A 20,630-nucleotide genomic window follows, 5' to 3' on the forward strand; every position below is an offset into this window, starting at 1 on the left:
AATATTTTTTATTATTAACCAGTGTTCTTGAAATATCAACATTATTGCCACTTAGATGTTAACATGACATTCTTGCTTAATGTCCTACCCTTTTGCTATTCTGTAACTACAACACCACACACACACACACACACACACACACACACACACACACACACACACACACACACACACACAATCAAACGGACACACACACACATAGTAAACAAAGCAAGTTCAAGTCCCTGTGGTCAACAATATATCAGTCTCCTTCTCGGCCGTGGTCCCAATGGTAGGCCTACCCATTGCTGCACTCTGCTGTCTGATAGGAGTCTCATCAGTTCTCGGCCGGAAGACCTGTAGTTCCACTCACCGCACATTATCCTGTTCCGGCATCGGTGGTCCTGCTTTAAAACAGGCAAGTTCAGTTAAGCCCCGATTGAGTCAGGTGTTCACTACCAGACAGAACTGCATAACATACGTTCGGCAGATCCACGTGTAAATGATAGCCTAAACCAGGGATGGGCAACTTTCATGATAAAGAGGGCCACATTTTTCATCATAACCATCGGAGGGCCACATGACTGCACACTTCAACTAAACGTGAGCTGAGAGAAGCTACACAATTTTGAATTTGGTAGTTATGATTTCCTGTATTCTGGTGCATTTTGGGGATGGCCACTACCTAAAAAATCATCCAGAATCATAACCTATGTACGGTATGTTAATTGAACCAACATACATTCATTTCATGTTTTCCATGCTCAAACAGCCACATGAATGGTCAGTATTTTTATCAGTGCAAAGGGCTCACATACATCATCATTCAGTGAAGTCAAAAAACTGAAAAACAGTGGCCCAACATTAAGTGCAACAACTCAATGAACTCAAACCCAACAGCAGTTGTATTAGTTGTAGTGACTTAAGTGGATATCTTTAATGACTGATATCGCTTCTAAGCAAACTAGACGCATGGGTTTGCCTTCGAATTCTATGAATTCTTCTCATCTTTCTTGACCGAGTTTTCTGTAACTCGATCAATTATTATTATTCTTTTTTTTATTATTATGTGCGGGCCTGACTGAGTGAGGATGCGGGCCTGACTGAGTGAGGATGCGGGCCGCATGCGGCCCGCGGGCCGCCAGTTGCCCATCCCTGGCCTAAACCATTCATGATCCGTACTGCTCTACTCACTGTGTCGTTATTTTAGAAACTTTCCAGATCGCGTGTACCGTGGTTCTATTACACAGCAAAAGTCTGTATTATCTAATCATAATAAAGCATACTGGTATGCAAACGCTGTAGGGATCTCATTTTAGGTCGTGAGTGAGTATGAAATGGGTAACCATCTTGCTAACCATCTTGCATAGATAGAGCTACATGCCCGCGTGCTGAAAATAGACATGAAGAAAATGTAGACAACTCTTAGTTTTCTGACATTGGTTTGTTTGCTTGCTTAACGATCTTGTGTGCACTTACGTGGATTACATCTGCGTTTCCAATAACAAAAAAGCAAAAGTGCCAACACTGCAACACCTGCCAGCCATACGATTGCAGCGTAGTGGTGCACGCGCAATGAAGTATCGGTAGGTTCACCTTGAAAAACACATTGGCACCAGAATGAGTTACCGAAATAGCACCCTAAATCATTACAATTATCATTTGTTGTTTGGGAAACTCTGTTTGACATGAAGGGCCCTTTTAGTTTACATTTAATTTTCTCAGAAGACTGAAAGACCTGACACTAGACATGAGTAGAGTGTGTGGCGGGGGGGGGGGGGGGGGGGCTACAGAATACATATTTTATTGTCACTAATGGTCACTTAAATATTTTTAAGCTCACCACGTCCAGTATTCAGAATTCAAAACATTTATTAACCAATATGTTATTATTGGCCTTGCGGAGCCAGCCAGTCCTGTGTACGTATGCAAATTAGCCATGTTCCCCTAACAGAAGGAAGACGTAATGTTGCAAAGTCATTTTGTAAACGGCTAGCAAGCGAAAGTTAAACCAGAGTGTATCACTCACACACTTGGGTCAATTCTAACTTAAGGTAAGAGACTATCTTTTAAATCTTTGCACTGACTGAATTGTGATGATAGAACTGGGACATAGGGTGCACTGTGCATAAGATGAGTGTGTGCAACTGTGTGCATGCATGTCCTTTCCTGGTTTCGGCACGCATACTGAATGATTATGAAGGCTTGGTAGTGAAGCAAGTTGGAGTAGCCCTAATGCGAGAGAGAGCGCGCGCGAGAGAGAGGGCGCACCTGCCGTGGTGATGTTTGGCTTGTTGTGTACAATTTTGTCAGCATCCGCCGTGGTTGGACGAATGTGCTTTGTGTATGTGTTCAATGATGTATCTGTCTGATCGTATTTGCTGTAGATGGATTGTTAAATGTCAGACGATCGGTCATACTGCAGGCTTTCATTCGCAAGTGCACTGATTGCGTGCCAGTCGTCGATAGGCACGCAAATTGGCCTACCTGGCATTTATTCAGTTGTTGAGTATGCCATATTGGTGCCAATTATTTTTTTGTTTGCATTGGAATGCACAACTTTGCCTCTCCTTGTTATGAAACATTGTGCTTCCAAACAACTTTAGCCAATGCAGCCTCCTATGTCAGACATAGGAGGCATTGGCTAAAGTGTTGCTTTTTCGAATAGGGTACTATAGCATATCGGATTATCAACAATTGCTGTGTGCGGGTGTGTGTTGTAATATAGGCTATAGACTGATTGCTTGCATCCATGAAATATTGTAATGTATTAGGCCTACTGCATATTGAGATAATTTAGATCGGTATTGCGCAACAATCGGGGGATGGGGACCCCCCTGAATATTGACGGGTATTTCGCACACTGAATGAGTGCTTTTCTTTACCCCCATCAAATCTGAGAAAGAGAGTCTACCACTAGAATCCCTATTTGCCTCTGTCCCCAAATTACATTCACCTTTAGGCTGCTGACAGACAATCTTCTCGTCAGAGGAAACGCCCCCCAAAGAGCATATGATGAGTTGCGTTGATCCGTCTGAACAGTTGAAGAAAGCAGTACTAGAGATGTTGAACAGCAAAGAATTATTATCCTTTGTAACTCTGTCCTCCGATGGATGCTTGTGGACAGAAGGGTCATTCCATGATATTTTGCTGACTGGATAGACCGCGATGGCAGTACATGTAAGCGAGGCATTGGAGACGTCACCAGCGCTCTCAGGGTTGTGGTGCTCTAGTGTGACTGCATCGGGGGTTGCTAGAGAAGAGAGAAAACAAAAGAAGTTCATAACAGAAGAGAACAGGAGATAACTGCAAACAGGCGGGGCGAATCTTCGCCTGAGTCATTCAGGGGCTAAAGCACTACCTCCGGCAGCCCGAAAAAAGAAATAGAATCAGTTAGAAATGTAGGCCTACCATGGTTCTATTCATTCGGGTGTGAGGTACTCAACCTGCACGCAAAGGATATCCTCATCCCCTATTTCTTCATGTTTAGAGTGTGAAATAACTTTGAGAAAGCTACATGCTTTCGATAAAATATACAATACCTACCATTTAAGATTTCATCTGCCCACATTTATGCATTTCAGAACAAACTGATTGGAGTGGTTGAATGCAATAGGTATGTTAACAATGTTCTTGTTGAGAGTGGGAATGAGTGAACGGAGGCCTACCAGTTATGATGAGAGTTATTGTAGTGTCTTCAGTAATTCCACCGGGGTCCCCATGGCTTATGATGCATTTGTATGACCCTTCGTCTGAGACGGTTAGTTTCCCAAAGGTTACCGTTTTATTCTCATGGTTCAAGTAGGTGTCAGGTCGACTGGGCTCATCGGGCTTCTTCGTCTTATGATATCCAATTATAACCTTTTTAAAATCTGTGCCTCCTTGAAAGTAAAAATACTTTATTTCCTTCTTCATTGAGTGGCATTGAAATACGGCCGTCCCTCCGACCTCTCCATAAAGAGTAAGGCCAGTACAACCTGAAAGAGAAAGGTTGCAATTTATATAGAGAGAGAAAATGTCAAGTCTGAAATTAATGATCCAATCTGTATCTCTCCATAGCCTCCACATCACGTTACTGCAACACGCAGACAGAACACCACACCCACGTAACCACGTGTTACCAAACAACTAGCTCTAGTAGCCTACGTATATATTTAGCCGCTCATTTGGACGCTTGCTATGGTCAGCCTTTTTATATATATTGTCTTGCTTGTTCGTTTTCGCCAAGAAAACCGACACTGCCTGCGACTCTGAAAGAGATTATGCCAGAGGGGAGGTTCATTTTGGAAAATCACTTTGAGATGGACGTCTTTTATATAGCCTAGGTATTGTAGTGTCATCTTTTGGTTTGAAAGATCGCCTGATGTCTTGTTGTTGCATCATGTTGCAGAATGAGGAACTACAGGTAGTGTTTTGAAGGTAGACTAGAAAAAGTAGTCTGACGCCACGAGAAGATCTCCACCTGCATTCAGCAGAGAGGAATGAATACTGTGGCGATTTTTTTCGTCCGTTATGAATCCCTTGTGGAAGCATGGACAATGTGCACATATGTGGGCGGTCATCAACCAATTTAAGTTTTGTTGTTTGCAACCAATTGTCATTGATTCAATCATGATATTAGGCTATGAGAGTAACAGCTCAAATTATTACGATTATTACGGTTATAAGAACTCTTAAATATTTAAAAATGTGTTACCTTTGATAAAGGAGGGAAATGCCAGCAATATAAATAACATCTTCATCTGGGAAAGATGACATTACAGAAGTTAATCTTAATTCTTAAACATGCAATAGCAAATTTAGCAAGTGGAGCAAATATAAAACACTTTTGGCCATATAAGTCCATAATGAGCTTCTACATCACCGTTCTGCTCACCCTTAGATGTTCTCCATAGACTGGTGTTAATCTGTTGATAGTAATGGTGCCGCACACACGTGTGTATGTGCACAGGGGTGTGGCTACAGGGGTTTATTTAGTCTCCTCAATCTTTCTGAAAAAATAAGAGACGCCTGATTTTGGTTTTGTTAGACACAACCCCTCCCAACACCTCCTCTCACAAACAATGCGTGACTTGGCAACACACACATATTTAAACACACGCACACACACACACACACACGCACAGGAAACGCACATCATATTGCCCACAACCACGAATGCCTCGATGTCGGTGCCGCCGACCGTCCCAGGATCCGTTGAGGCACTTGGTGAGATTAATATAATAATGTGAAGACATTGGATTGACTTATATGTATATTCATAAACAATCTAGCAGCCCCGTGGCTCCCGCGATCATAATTCCTTGGTGAAGCTACTGCTCGGCCATGGTGAATGCTTTGAATAGTTATTTATTTATTCTGCTCCAAACCTTTTTACATTCCACACACTATGCATACTATAGCCAACATATTATAAAAAGTATTTGTGCACAATACCTGCAAAAGGAAGGAACTTGTTTGTGGGGGCCTTGAGCTTCCTCTCAAGGGGGAACTAATCCAGCATCTTTTGCTTTGGACTCAAGTATCATCTTAGAACAGCTCTGCCTTGAAAACCCGTACGTAAAGCTGAAAGTGGGAACTATATGAAATGCAAGTCTTATACAAAAAAAAGGTTGAATACATCCACCCAGGAGCAAAGGTATAAAAATTCAAACTATTTTTGAACTTACCGGTTTGCTGCACCCATCAGTCTGTAAAGTGTTTGAATGAGAGCACACTTCCTTATTCATCACTATAGACGAGGATGGGAGGGCCTGTGTTGTAATCAGAGGGGGGCAGGGAGTGGGATTTCCTTTAAGTCATCTTGAGCAGTTTTTTCTGTTTCCTGTATCGTCTATTGTGCTTGGGGTGAACCGGTCACAAGGTTGAAGGCATCCCCTTATGCATTCTTTTACTTGAGTCAACATGTATTGGGTAAACATTATCTGATTTGATGATTTACATCTGTTGTTGTGGGGAGGGTTTGAAGCTGTTTAAATAGCTCTGTCTGTTGGCTCTGTCTATCGTCAGCATCGAGTAGCCAAGGGATGAGGTTCCATCATAGATGTATAAATTGTACGGAGCTATTTAGTCTGTAAATGTAAAACTGTAGGCCATGGTTTATAAGTCACATCATGTTTCTTATCAACAACTAAAAATGTGTCCTCTGTGATACTATCTGTTCCGAGTTGACTGCTGTTGTCTCATTTCAGACCAATCAGGGCATCTCTTCCCTGCAATGGGTTCAAAGGTTTGAGTCGTATTGGCAGAAGAACTGCACCAGGCATCTGCCAGGGTGTTGAAGTGTGCTTCCGGTCAGGTTAGAGTGGTTGGGACTGTTTGAATCAGTGGAGCCTCACCTTTGTATAGTTTGTCTAGATTTTTTTTAGGAACAAATACAGATGAAGGTAAAGCAGCAGTGCACAGCGATTTGCAAGGTAAGAGTGGTGCTTGGTCAGAGAGCTGCTCTCGCGTGGCCTCTACTTTTTCTGGTTTGCAGCCTACCCTGTGGCCGACGCTTCCGATTGGCTGGTGCACGTGACATCATGACCAAGAGACAAAAGCAGACTTGTAATTCAAAGCTACAATGTTGTGAATAGGTCTAGGTGGAATGAAGTGGATGAATTTACTTGTTCAGATACTGTATATTGATTTTAATATTGTTAAGGCACTAAGTTACATAGTAAAGGTTTAATTACTTACATTTTATTAGAATATTTTCTAAGGAACTGAATGGTAAATGTAACTTCTGCCGACAGGAGCCCCTCAATCAAGACAATCACAATACACCTAGTTTGTCGACCTCTTGAAGTAGTGTCGGAACATGGGAGTTTTGTTTCTTATCACCCCCTTTTCCGGGGAAAATTACTCATGCAGAAATCGATTCAAGGACGAGTTAATGTAGGCTATCAAAGTTTTATTGACGTTATGTTTATTCACTGAAGCAATGTTCCCTGCCATAAGGCAAGGCAAGGCAAGGCAACTTTATTTATACAGCACTTTTCATACACAAGGCAGACTCAAAGTGCTTCACATATAAACATTGTCATACAATAAAATTAAATAATAGATACGTAAAAGAAAACATGCAAAGAAATTAGTAAAATAGAAAGTTAAAAAGGCATTTTAGTATTAAAATAGAAAATAAAGGCAAAGTTAAAAAAAGCTTTTTAGAAAGTGCAATGTGTTTAAGATTTAGCAGAAAGCTAAAGCAAACAAAAGTCTTCAGTCTTATTTTAAAGGTGCTCAGAGTTGTGGCAAATCTTAAATCCTCAGGGAATTTATTCCAGCTATTTGTTGCATAGTAACTAAATCCTGCTTTCCCATGTTTCGTGTTTACTCTGGGGATAATTAACAGATTGGTCTCTTAGTATCTTAGTGGTCTAGAAGGCTTATATTATGGAAGCATATCAGTTAAATATTTTGGGCCTAAACCATGAGACCCCAACGAGGTAGCTTTACTGGTTTTACAGAGTTTGGAGTGCAAATATACCACACAATAAAAAACAGCTATAAACTGGACTTTAACCAGGGTCAACATACCCAACTAATCAATTACAAAACTATCTACAGACTAACCATACCTTTTTAAATAACAAAAAAAAAAAAACATAGCCCATTGACTTATCGGCACACACTGTTATGTGTACAGTAAAGTTATAAAATTACAACAAAGTTGCTCATGCTTATTTTGTTAATTATTATTATGTGTGAATCTCACAGTCACCTCGCATCCATTCAGCCCATAGACGGCCCATATTAACCCAGATGAGCCGGATGGAGCTCATTACAAACCTGCCTGTAGTTTGCGGTGTGGTTACGGTGTGGTTTCCTGGCTATTTTTGTAAACAGGCAAGTCTTACAGAGTACTAAATATGGGCGCAGGGAACAACAACATACAGACCAGATCAAGCAAAAGGTACAGAAACAAGTATTTTTATGTTGTTAGCCCCATAGCATATTTGCCTAAGTCATATTTTAAGGTTCATCTTGTAATAAGTGTCAAAAATCCCCACGATCCTAGAAGCTAGAAGCAAGGAGAGCAGGAATAAGAGCGTCACTCGCTGGTTCTTTCTTTCTTGATATAAATATTAATTCTAAACAGCATTTTACACAGTAGCCTATAATAGGAAATGCTCAAAGGTAAATCAACGCCATTAAACACTGACTGTAGCTCTTTATGAGAGATGCCACCGAAACGGCGCCAGGGAAGACTGTTCTTTTAACATTGAAAAATAAAGCTGATAATGATTTATTGGAAATTGTAAGAGTTAAATTCAGGGGCAAGAAATCCAGATACCTTATTTCAATGCAGTGGCGTTAGCCCCACAGAAGATTGAGAAGGCTAGATAGCTCCACTTGATCAGTTTGTCCCAGGACAACAAAACAATCAAAAAACAGCAAGTTAAATAAATTCTTAAAAAAATCTAAAACATCCCCTACGTTGCATCAAAGGCTAATTTCATCAACCTGTGTGGAAAACAGGAAGTCATTGTCCACTTTCAGCCGGGCGTGTGTTGCAGCAGACATCCATGTGTCTGATCTTTGTTGGAATATTGACAAATGATCCGGTGAGTGCAGCGACCTCATTGCTCTTGTTGAGAGCAACATGGAGTGGTCTGTAGTCCCATCAACGTGTTCCAGGTGTTGGACATTCAGAGGCGGCCTAGTAGATGCGCAGACGGCAACAATGTAGAGGCCACTCTGGGTGACTACTTACATGTTTTCATTTGAATTTGTATTATTCAACGTTTTCATCTCCAAATCCTCAGCAACTGTGAAAGAAACAAAAACACATGCAATTCACACCCAAAGCCATAGTACTTTTTAGTTAGTTTTTTTCCAAATTTGGATCTTGTTCTAGCAAGTTTCAGCTCGCCGTTGTAGCAGAGGCGTTCTTCAGTTACGGTACGACTCGGGAGGATGAATGAGGTATGATAGTAAAACTATTTATTAAAGAAGGCAATCGAATCATGCGATGAAAATATGCAATCCAGGGTCGGTTCAAAAAGCACCTGTGCGTGTCATTCATTCATCTTAATGGTTTTTCTCTCTGGTTACTAGGAAACTAGTAGTAGATCCGTCCATCATACATCTGAATTAGACACCCTCACCTGGGATATCAGTAAAGGATTGTTTTAAAACGGCTTATATTGGCACTTTGAACTTGATGCGTATAGTGGCCTAGTTAGGCCACTATACGCATCATCGCATGTTTAAGACCTGAAAAAGGCGCTTTCGCCAGATGCATTTAGAAAAGCATTATCAATGAGGTATATTAATTCAGGCCTAGCCTCTATTAGCAAGTCTTGTCTTGTTTAGTGATCTTATTTATGTATGGACGGCCCATTTGGGTCGTGGGAGGGTTCTGTGCCAGCTACCTATAGATCCACTTGGCCCTCAGCCTGGTTTGAGTGGCTACAGCTTGTTTGTGCGTGTTGCCATGGTTTTTGGCTCGCTATTACAGCGCAGTATGTGAGCTATGGTTTGTGATGGGCTTTTTTCCTGATGGATAGCAAGAAACATGCTCTATTACGTAGAGAAAAAATATTTAAACAATAGTATAGTTAGTAGTTGAATTGCTTTCTTTACTGTTCTTGATTGTTTCGAATGTCATGACCCCAGAGACTCACCGGGCGGCTGAGGCACGAAAATCTCACGTTCTGGAAACAAACATGGAAGGGCATAAATAACAACTTAAGTGGATTACTGTTAGAAGGCTTACGGCCGGGTCACCTCTGCTGTGCCCTCTTTAATGAAAGAATACATTTATGCAGAAAAATATTACATTTTGGCAACGGTACAACGATATTTCAACAATACTTACCTTTTGTCTACAGTTTATAATCAGTCATCTTTCAAGCATTTAATTTTTTTCTTGGTAACCACAGTGACTCACCTGCGACTTCTTCGCTTGCTGATACTGGATCGGCTTGTGGGGCTGATTGGGGTCGTTGCTCGTTAGAAACTGAGGAGAAACAACGGAATGAACAAAAGCCCATGTTAAACAGAGGCCCTGGGATGAACTGAACATCGCCAACAGGCGACTTTTTAAACTAAAGGGATTCAGCTAGCTTGTGACAAGCTGGCTGAATCCCTTTAGTTTTTAGTCATGAGTGAGTATTGAAATTCGTAACGATCTAGCTAAAAATCCTGCATAGCCAGAAGAAAAATGTCAACAACTTTTAGTAGACTGGCGTTTTTTAATTTAATTTGTTTGCTCAACGATCTTGTGTGCACTTACGTGGATTTCCTTTGCATTTCTTCCAACAAGCAAATCCCCCCACACACACCAGGACTGGTACGATTAAAAGGAGAAGGTAGAGTAGATCTTGAAAAAAACACATTGGCACCAGAATGAACGTAAGTTAGTGAAATAGCAGCCTATATCATTACAAATACTATTTGTTGTTTGGAAATGCACCATTGGAGACGTCACCAGAGGCATTGGAGACGTCACCAGAGGCATTGGAGACGTCACCAGAGGCATTGGAGACGTCACCAGAGGCATTGGAGACGTCACCAGTGCTCTGAGGGTTGTGGCGCTCTAGTGTGACTGCATCGGGTGTTGCTAGAGAAGAGAGAAAACAAGAGAAGGTCATTACAGAAGATACCTGGAGATAACTTGCGCAAACGAGCAGGCAAATCTTCACTTCACTTTTGGTGGGTTGACGCACAGTAAGTCATTCCGGGGCTAAAGCACTACCTCTGGCGGTCAGAAAAATGAAATAGAATCAGAGTTAGAAATGTCCCATTGTTCTATCAATGCAATGTGTGAGGTACTCAACCTGCACGCAAAGGATAGCCTTATCCCCTATTTCTTCATGTTTGACTTCCATAAAAAATATTTTACAGCAGTTCTGGGTGTAATGTTTAATAAAAGCATACAATTAAAACACAATTGTTGGATACAGCCTTAATGCCTGTAGAAAACTCTACAGGCATTCTCCCCCATAGCCTCCACATCACGTTACTGCAACACGCAGACAGAACACCACACCCACGTAACCACGTGTTACCAAACAACTATCCCTAGTATGTGTATATTTAGCTGCTCATTTGGCAATGCTTGCTGGAGTCAGAGTTGTTTATATATATTGTCTTGCTTGTTAGTTTTTGCCAAGAAAACCGACACTGCCTGCGACTATAAAATAGTTTCTACAAAAGGGGAGGTTCATTTTAGAAAATCCACACAGACATGGCCAACCTTTGTAAGGGTATGACCGGTATGCTATGTTATGTTGTGTCATCTTTGGTATGAAGGTATGAAAGAATTCCTGATGTCTTTTACCTGCACCTCTATAAATCTTGTTGCGTCTGCGGGGTTTGTTTACCGGCGTTGCTATCGTTACCGGTCTCGTAAGGAAGCACGTAAATTCTCGGCGCGATAATTCTCCCGCACAGAGCAGAACTGTGGCCTATTCTACACATTTTAATTTTCTTAATTACAATTATATTATTCATTTTTACTGAATTTGTTTTTTATTACTGAAAAAAATAAAATAAAAATTGGTGTTGCCGGTGTGCAACAACGAGGAATCGGTGTTGGCCTCAAGACCGGTAGCACCGGTAATACCGTATACCGCGGCAACCCTAATGTTAAGTCAAGCCTAAGATTTGGCTCTCATTTTTTTATTATACTGAGAGTTTGGATGTTTGAGGTGAACAGGCTAGGGTTCGGCCTAACAGAGAAAAAGAAACTGCCTGTTTAAGTAACCTATTGGAAAAGTGATAATGTTTGCTAGACATTGCGTACACAATGCCTACACTATTAAGAAACAAATTCACAAAACCTATCCGATCCAATCCTATCCTATTTTTTGCAAAGGTCAAGGTGCGCAGATGCCACAGTCTGACACGTGTGTGTGGATTTGTTATCCAATTCTACATTTCAAAATACAAATTGAGAGCAAACTTACAACTTCCCAAATACTATTCTACAAATTAAAGCCTTTGCAACAAAATTACCTTCATACGACCCTTCAGCGGTGACATACCTGGTACTGGTTTATAGAGTGGATTTTCCATGGGCAGGCTGGTGTTGCTGGTCCTCACACGGGTCTTCAGCCTGCAGAAGAACTTCTCAGGGGTATCAGAACTGCTGATATTCTTCAGCTTGTCACCCTTGGTCCACTCTCCTTCGTCTTTCTTCCATTCGTAGGAGACCGGTCCCAGATCTGTGGTGTCCGCGGTACACTTCAAAGTACAAGTGACGTTACACAGCGGCTGGGTCTCTATACTGGGCGTCGGAGGGGGCTCTGGTCGGGTGAAAAGAACACAAGAACAGAGATGAGGTTTCCATCTGCTGTGTATCTTCTACCCCCCAGACCATTTTAAAAACAAAATATTTTTTTGTTTTTAAAATTTTTCATTTAAATTCAAAAAAGAAAATGTATTGCGTAGGTGATCATTTTCTTGCCAGTGCTTAAATATGTCTGTCTGTCTGCAGTCTAGAACCCTGTCATTTTTATATATTAGCCTATATGCGAACCAATGGTAAAGGTTAGGTTAACTTTCGCCAATTCAATCCTGCCGTAAGATATGGGCCGATTTGTTTTATTACCCTAATGCCTAAGGCCATTAGTTTTACCAATTTCTTTAGGCTACTTCATGTTTCCTTACATTGTTTGACCGGCGAAAATCTAACCCAGGGGGCCCTATCTTGCATCCGGCGCAAGTGACTTAGTCACTGGCGCATGTGTCGTTGCTAGTTTACAACTGGCGCAAAGCGTTCTTTTCCCACCAGCGCCACTCGCCGGTAAATTAGGGATTGATCATGCGCCGCAAGGGGCGGTTCGGCGGAAGGAGGAGGTGTGTTCTGGCGCAAACGGTATTTTGCCGTCTCTGAATACCATTGCGCTACTGACCAGGAAATACCTGGTTTAAAGTCAGTGGCGCGTTGTTCAGACGCTATTTTAAGGGCGGATGCATACATGCGCATGCGATGCATACGGATTGCTTGTGCACCTCGCGCATACACTTTGCTTCTCTCATCTACCTAGCCGCAAATTCTTGGTAAATTATTTGGGAAACAACAGCTGATGCAGCGGTAATAAGTTGTACTTTTAAATCAATGCATCTGCAAACACCGTACAGCAAACACATATTTTCTTGACACAGACATCGTGTAGGCCTACATGCGCATAATTTTTAGGATTGATGAGTAGGCCTATTTGATCGTGAAAAACATTGTTTTACCGCGAGTGAGTGTTAAAAATAATGAATGAATGCGGGCGCGCGTGTGTGCTCTGTAAGGCGCCCAGTTTCCAACCTCGAAATTTCACTTCATTTAAATTTAATTTGCATGGTATTTCTTATCCTTACCAGATGCCCGAACCACCTCAGCTGACTCCTTTCTAAGTAAAGGAGCAGCGGCTCTAATCCGAGTTCCTCACGGATGGCTGAGCTTCTCACCCTATCCCTATCTCGTCCTTTCGGTCATCACCCAACCCTCATGACCATAGGTGAGGATAGGAACGAAGATCGACCGGTAGATCGAGAGCTTTGCCTTGCGGCTCAGCTCTCTTTTCGTAACAACGGTAAAGCGAACGCAATACCGCCCCCGCTGCTCCGATTCTCCGGCCAATCTCACGCTCCATAGTTCCCTCACTCGCGAACAAGACCCCGAGGTACTTGAACTCCTCCACTTGGGCAAACTAAAAACGTAACGCATAATACAATCAATGGCAATGTAGGCCTATATTACCGCGGGGACACATGCATATTAGGATAGCATACAATACTGATAAGAAACAATGTTTATAATGTATTGCGTATATCATTAAATAGAACCACAGTTACCGCATATCATATGTTATAGCCTATCATACGTTTTCTTTGCCGAAATGTATTTGAGGACTCAGTATATTCCATGTGTGAATTATGCCATATTAGGCTATTTGGCAATAAACTAAGCCATTTGCAGTATGAAATTCTCGGAGACTGCAGACGCGCTGTCAAAATATCAACTCGTCCGATTCAAATGCGCTCATGGCTCTTAAAGGGGATGGGAGCTGGCACTCTCATTGGTTTGTTGCACGTTACGCCCAAACCACACCTACGGGTAATTAGGCTGCTTCAGACCAACCCTTTTGACACTTGCGCCGCGGCGCAAGTGTCATTTATCCGCCTGTAAAATAGCGATAGCGCCGTAGAACCGCCCACAAAGCTACTTGCGCTTTGCGCTTCCCACTTGCGTTTCAGACCGTTAAAATAGGGCCCAGGGTCTATTTCCGTGTGAAACCAGGTAAAATAAGCCGTTGAGAATTTTTGGCTAATAGTGCTTTGGCTTGGGGCGGCGAACGCTTCCAAATCAGCATTTCTTAACCACTAATATTGCTCAGAATAACAACAAATCTCTGAAGTAGAATGACTAGGGTCCCGACGCATAAAACAAAGAGCCAACAGCGTAGTTAGCGAACTAAGAGTTTAATAAACCATTCTTTTTTACACCAGTCTGTGCATTACCGGTAGGTCCGTGTTTACCGGAATGCGATACAAGTCGATTACCGAATGCAACGGAGTTCCCTTCAAGGAGGAAAGTTTTGGAATTTATAATTAATATAGTTTACATGGTTCTGGGAACCATCACCTTATCGTGGTGGAGAGGTTTGTGTGCCCCTATGAACCTGAGGGCTGTGCTGTCTGGAGCATAGTGCTCCTGGTAGGGTCTCCCAAGGCAAAGTGGTCTTAGGTGAGGGGTCCGACCAAGAATGGTTCATAGTACTTTAACAGCAAGTACAGTTTAGCTGTGAGGAGTTGTGCCCCACAGCCCTATATTATGCACATTGTAAAGTTCAATATGGAGATTCCAATCATCGCAAACCCAATCCTTCCAGTGGTGGGAGTCCGCAGAAATCCCCTGGCAGCTGGAGGAGCTAGAGTCAGAGTTAGAAACCTACCATTGTTCTATCAATTCTGATGTGAGGTACTCAAACTGCATGCAAAGGACATCCTTATCCCCTATTTCTTCATGTTTGACTTTCATAAAAAAGAGTTTGTTTAATAAAAGCGTAAAAATAAACACAATAATCTAATGCCTGTAGAAAACTCGAGTGAAGCAAATTTAAATTGTCAGCCTGACATGTGTTCGCCCTCTGCCTAGTTCCAGAGGTAAAATCTGAAATGAATCCAGGTCTGAAAATAAACTTCACGTTTTATAGAAACACTGGAAAAAGTTACATGCTTTACATAAAATATACAATACCTACATTTAAGAGTTGATCTGCCCACATTTATGCATTTCTGAACAAACTGATTGGAGTGGTTGAATGTAATAGGTATGATCTATTTTTGTTACCGATGTTCTTGTTGAGAGTGGGAATGAGTGAACGGAGGCCTACCAGTTATGATGAGAGTTATTGTAGTGTCTTCAGTAATTCCACCGGGGTCCCCATGGCTTATGATGCATTTGTATGTCCCTTCGTCTGAGACGGTTAGATTCCGAAAGGTTACCGTTTTATCCACATGGTTCAAGTAGGTGTCAGGTCGACTGGGCCCAGTGAGGTTCTTCGTCTTATGATATGCACTTATAACCTTTCTAAAATCTTTGCCTCCTTGTAAGTAAAGAGATTGTACGTCCCCCCGAGTTGAGTTGCATTGAAATACGACCGTCCCTCCGACCTCTCCATAAAGAGTAAGGCCAGTACAACCTGAAAGAGAAAGGTTGTAACTTATATAGAGAGAAGGTCAAGTCTGAAACTAATGATCCAAACTGTATCTCTCCATAGCCTCCACATCACATTACTGCAACACACAGACAGAACACCACACCCACGTAACCACGTGTTACCAAACAACTATCCCTAGTATGTGTATATTTCGCTGCTCATTTGGCAACGCTTGCTGGAGTCAGAGTTGTTTATATATATCGTCTTGCTTGTTAGTTTTTGCCAAGAAAACCGACACTGCCTGCGACTATAAAATAGTTTCTACAAAAGGGGAGATTCATTTTAGAAAATCCACACAGGCTTGGCCAACCTTTGTAAGGGTATGACCGGTATGGTATGTTATGTTGTGTCATCTTTGGTATGATGAAGGTATGAATGATTGCCTGATGCCTTGTACCTGCACCTCTATTAATCTTGATGTGTCTGCAATAATGCAGAATGAGGAACTACAGGCTGAAGGGTGTGGTAAATGTGGCCCTCAGACAATGCATTAGTTGTGTCCACATCAAACCGGTATGGCTGCATACAAAGTCAACATCAAATCGGTATGGCTGCATACAAAGTCGATTAGGCTATTTATGTATGGAGTAATTTTGCAAGAATTTGCAAAGATTCTGGCAATTCTGATGAAATTATAATATTAGGTTATTAGAGTAACAGCTGCAATTATTAAATTGAGAACTCTTGCATTAAATATTTTTAAATATTTTCTTACCTTTGACAAAGAAGGGAAATCCCAGCAATATAAATAGCATCTCCATCTGGGAACAACATATACATTACAAAAGTTAATCTTAATTCTAAAACATGCAATAACAAATGTGTGTAGGTAGCTAAATCAAATTTCAAAAACAGGTTTTGAAACACATTTGGCCATATAGCTTCTACATTGCCATTCTGCTCATCATTAAATGTTCTCCATAGTCTAGGGTTAATGTTTTGATAGTTATGATAACACACACACATAAATTGTGTGTTTGAGTGCACAGGTGTGTGGCTACATTGGCCCACGCTGCCTCATTAACAATCCTGGCGCACCTGCTGTCAACCAAAGTAGAGACAGTCCCCGAAACAGGTTCTAAAACACATTTGGCCACATAATGAAGCGATCAATTTGGCATTGTTGGTATGTGGTGTGAGTGATTGATGGCTTGATTAGGCCTGGCTGGTATCACGCGTGCACTTTTTTAAATGTTATCAATGAGGAAGTGTTTTCCTTGCCTATTTTACGTTGCTGAGCGCTATCCGCTCAATCATGTATTATGCCGGAGCTCCCTGGACTCCGAGCAGAAAAGGTTCCTGACACCATTCGCGTTATTTTTCATTCTCCAATCAGATGAGTTGAGGAGGCCAGAAGGCCTGAGCCGGACCCCCATGGTCCCCTTGTGTTCAAACATGGTGCTCGCATGGGGCACTAGCTACGCATACCTAGCCTAGCTAAAGGTTGGCAACAAACTCTAACCTGAAACTCACTGTGTGTAAAGCAGAAAGTGTGAACTGTATGAAATGAGAGTCTTACACTTAACACCTGAATATAAAGCAAAGAAATGGTGGAATAAACCCACCCAGGAGAGGATGTATCACGACAAAGTATTCTTCGACTTACCGTTTCGATTGAGTCCGGAGTGAATGACGACAAACTTCCTTGTTCTTCGCTGAAGAGAAGGGTGGTGGCTTGTGTCCCTCTCATGTGGGCTGGATGACAGAGTACTACCAAGCCTTGTCATAATTGCATCCTCAGCCGATTCATTCATAAAAAAAATTGAATACATGAGTTATATGAGGCCGTGCGTGCGTGCATGCATGTGTGTGTGTGTACGTGTGTGTGTGTGTGAGAGAGAAAGAGAGATAGAGATCGATAGAAAAATGATATCTCGGACACTATAATTATCATTTTATTTTATTTTAACTTCCGCATCACAGGAGTATATTGGGTAATTGTTCAGCAAAAGATCCAACTCCAAACTATAGGCAACATGTTCAGGAAATAGTTTTTTCCCCCTTCACCTCACTAATTATCAATTATTCAATATTGGTGAAATCATCTTCAGAAGAAAAAAAGTACTTTGATACATCATTAACCAAATTTATAATTATAATCAATTACAATTTTGTTGCGAGAACTCTATCTGCTGCTATGGATGCTGACTGCCAGCTGGACGAAAAGAAGTGCCTGTGTTTACCTGTTCATTTGTGGAGTGTTTTCATCTTTCATAAGCTATTTGTTTTATTTGCACTTGTTTTTGCTTAGACTTGAGATTACAATTCTTATCGTTGAAAAACATGTCTTTTTTAATAATTTTTGGTCGTCCGTCTCATCATGCCTTTCATGGGTCATTCTTGATCCCTTAAGTCCACCGTGTCACAACACTAAATATCAAACGTGCAAATGTGACACATTGATGGCTCGAAGAGCAGGAGGTGGTCTGTACATTGTGTCAGCACACAGCACATTTGTATGCTAGATGATGTTAGCAAGTTGACCCTACCACCGACACTAGGTGTCTTCACTGGGCTCCTCCGAAACATGACAGCAGCTGGTGGTGGGTGGTGTATAAAACAGGTTTACTGCAGGGTCGGAATCGGGCTTACTGCCACAGCAGGCGTTGCCCCCTGGCAACAAAACCGGCCTGGCTCCATTATGTAAATAACAATGCTGTGTCAGCACGATGCAAAACCTGTGCAAACTAATTTTGTTCGTGGGCAGATGCACATGGTGGTTACGTGGTGATCGCAGAGGTTAATACCCCGACATTTAGGCACCCTAAGATTGAAGGTGCCATTGAGCCCATTCGAGAGTTTTAGGAAGAAAGGGGGGGTGCTATCACCGTGGTTACGACCCACGGCAACCTGTCCTCTTTTTTTCCGCGCCCCTCAAAGAATCAGAAATTCCAGAATCTAAATCGATAAGCATAATCTGAATCTGAATCAGAATTGTTAAAATCCCAATGATGGCCAACCCTAGTGACGGCTGGGTCAACCTGTGTGGCTTCATTGCACCACAGGCATGCAGCCTCACCCACATCCCAGCATCCATCAGTAAGAGGAGGGAGGCTGCTTTACATGAGGCTGCTGAGATCAACCACACACACTCACCAGGATGTCTATGGTGAATGAAGGACATATTGTGATGTTTTATTGGTTGAGTAAAGATTAAACATTGTTTCTTGCTTCTTTCATTTCCTTTTTGTAAATCAGGATAAAAGCATTTGTTAAATGACAAAAATGTCAATATAAAAGGAGCAAGAAGTGGCCAATGAGTGTCCAGGTGGGGGTTTCTACCCCTCATTTGCTTATCATTCAAAACATTGATGTAATTTGCTTTTCCCACTTCGGTTTTAAATCAGGTTATACAGCTTATCATAGTAGATACTGATATCAGAGCCCTTAACTTTGAAAATGTTGTCATGAAGTACTCTATGCATAATATTGTAAATTGTAATTATATCAATATGACAAAAAACATTTGCTTTGAAAATAAATCATAAATATGTGAAACCTGCTAGGCTAACCCTATGGAAGATCTTACGTTACAAAAGTGTATCCAAATGATTCAACATGCAATTACACATTTGGTCAAGTAGCTAAATCTATTGTACCGAATTTCAAACAAACATTTAAAACATATTTTGCAATGAGCTTCATCATCACCAAACTGCTCACCATTACCTGTGCTCCATAGTGCATGTCCATGTTAAGGTTTTGATAGTTATGTTAACGCACACGTTACCATAAACACACGCAAATGTGTGAGTGCGAGCATTGCGCGTGGACAGGCTCCCTGCTCCTGTAGTCGTAGAGACCCGTAGATAACTACCCAATGACAGCACATTAGGGCGTAATGTGCTGTGATTGGGTAGTAATCGTCACCTCAAAGCGTCCTTCTGGTTGAATGCTGTGAGCGCTGAAAGTGACTGGGCTGTTCTGCTCCCCTCCTCCATTGACACTTTTGGCCCACGCCGAGTCAAACCATGCCACACTGAATTAAAACTGAATTCACCACAGCTTTTTAACCGCATGACAATGCGCAACAAAGCCCATTAGAATCTCAGCTTTTTAGTCACGCACCAGCAGCCAACGCTTCGACCGACACACCAACTCCGTTATTAAACATCACCATATTACGTTATAGTGGTGGTTTTAAACCAAATACTATATCCGGTCTAATCAGCATGCCACACGTCAAAAGTTGCCGCCGGCCACTAGTACTATCCTCCCACCACAAACTGACGAAGAGGTGAATGGAGACTCCACTGTTGTGTGTGTGTGTTGGAGGACATGTCTGCAGGGGACTGAGCTCATGATCCCCCAATGCTTAAAGGGGACATATTATGAAAACAACGCTTTTCCTGGGATTTGGGGTGTTGTTTTGTGTCTCTGGTGCTCCCACACACATACAAACTTCCCTCAAAAAGTCTGCAGGTACATGATATTTTGAGTGAGATATGCATGAACTAACGCCAAAGCTTTCCGGCTGCTCCGGCGGGTGTACTCCGGGAGCTGAACTGCCACCGAAGCTGGCAGGTCCGTTGAGGGGGATCTCGGCGGCAGTCCGGCAGCTCCGGCGCGGGGAGCTCGGCGGCAGTACGGCAGCTCCGCTCCCGGGGTACAATCCCTTTCTCCTCCAAGTCGCGGTTCATGGACTTCAGAGGGTCAACGACAAAGTTCCTTTCCCCCAATTCTTCTCCACCATGTCCGAGATAACCCGAAATATGAGCCTTTACTTTTGGCCATATAACTCCGTAATGAGCTTCTACATCACCGTTCTGCTCACCATCAGATGTTCTCAATAGTCTGGTGTTTTCATATACATTGTGTGTGTACATGCACAGGGGTGTGGCCACAGGGGTTTATTAAGTCTCCTCAATCTTTTTTCACATCGAGGATGTCACATGATGTTACTGGCTGTGTGACACTCCTCTGTCTACATCCTCTCGCAAACAATACGTGGCTAGGCAACAGCAGGGGGGAAGGGGTGCACGTACCACCCTGAGAGTTGACTTT

General features: G+C 42.1%; 1 protein-coding gene across 10 annotated transcripts in view; it reads right to left on the reverse strand.

The window, feature by feature from the left end:
* Position 1: 1 nt before the first annotated feature.
* The window catches only part of LOC130380352 (uncharacterized), a 32,458-nt gene continuing 11,829 nt past the window's right edge, over positions 2-20,630 (reverse strand). Inside the window, exons 1-9 of one of the 10 annotated variants that reach the window (XM_056587518.1) lie at positions 17,233-17,395; positions 16,342-16,387; positions 15,300-15,608; positions 11,955-12,215; positions 10,382-10,528; positions 10,202-10,288; positions 9,857-9,925; positions 9,591-9,620; positions 6,450-8,732 (exon numbers count right to left, since the gene is read on the reverse strand). In XM_056587518.1, the coding sequence (XP_056443493.1) occupies positions 8,674-8,732; positions 9,591-9,620; positions 9,857-9,925; positions 10,202-10,288; positions 10,382-10,528; positions 11,955-12,215; positions 15,300-15,608; positions 16,342-16,387; positions 17,233-17,316 (1,092 nt within the window). In that variant the 5' untranslated portion in view covers positions 17,317-17,395 and the 3' untranslated portion in view covers positions 6,450-8,673. Of the gene's footprint in view, positions 387-1,874; positions 3,233-3,647; positions 3,957-4,675; positions 4,722-4,855; positions 4,971-5,415; positions 5,545-5,648; positions 5,730-6,449; positions 8,733-9,590; positions 9,621-9,856; positions 9,926-10,201; positions 10,289-10,381; positions 10,529-11,954; positions 12,216-15,299; positions 15,609-16,341; positions 16,617-17,232; positions 17,396-20,630 lie in introns of those variants that run through there. The other 9 variants (XM_056587519.1, XM_056587522.1, XR_008895282.1 and 6 more) reach the window with 9 other exon arrangements.

This window comes from Gadus chalcogrammus, chromosome 4, assembly GCF_026213295.1.
Source record: "Gadus chalcogrammus isolate NIFS_2021 chromosome 4, NIFS_Gcha_1.0, whole genome shotgun sequence".
Lineage (NCBI taxonomy): Eukaryota > Metazoa > Chordata > Actinopteri > Gadiformes > Gadidae > Gadus > Gadus chalcogrammus.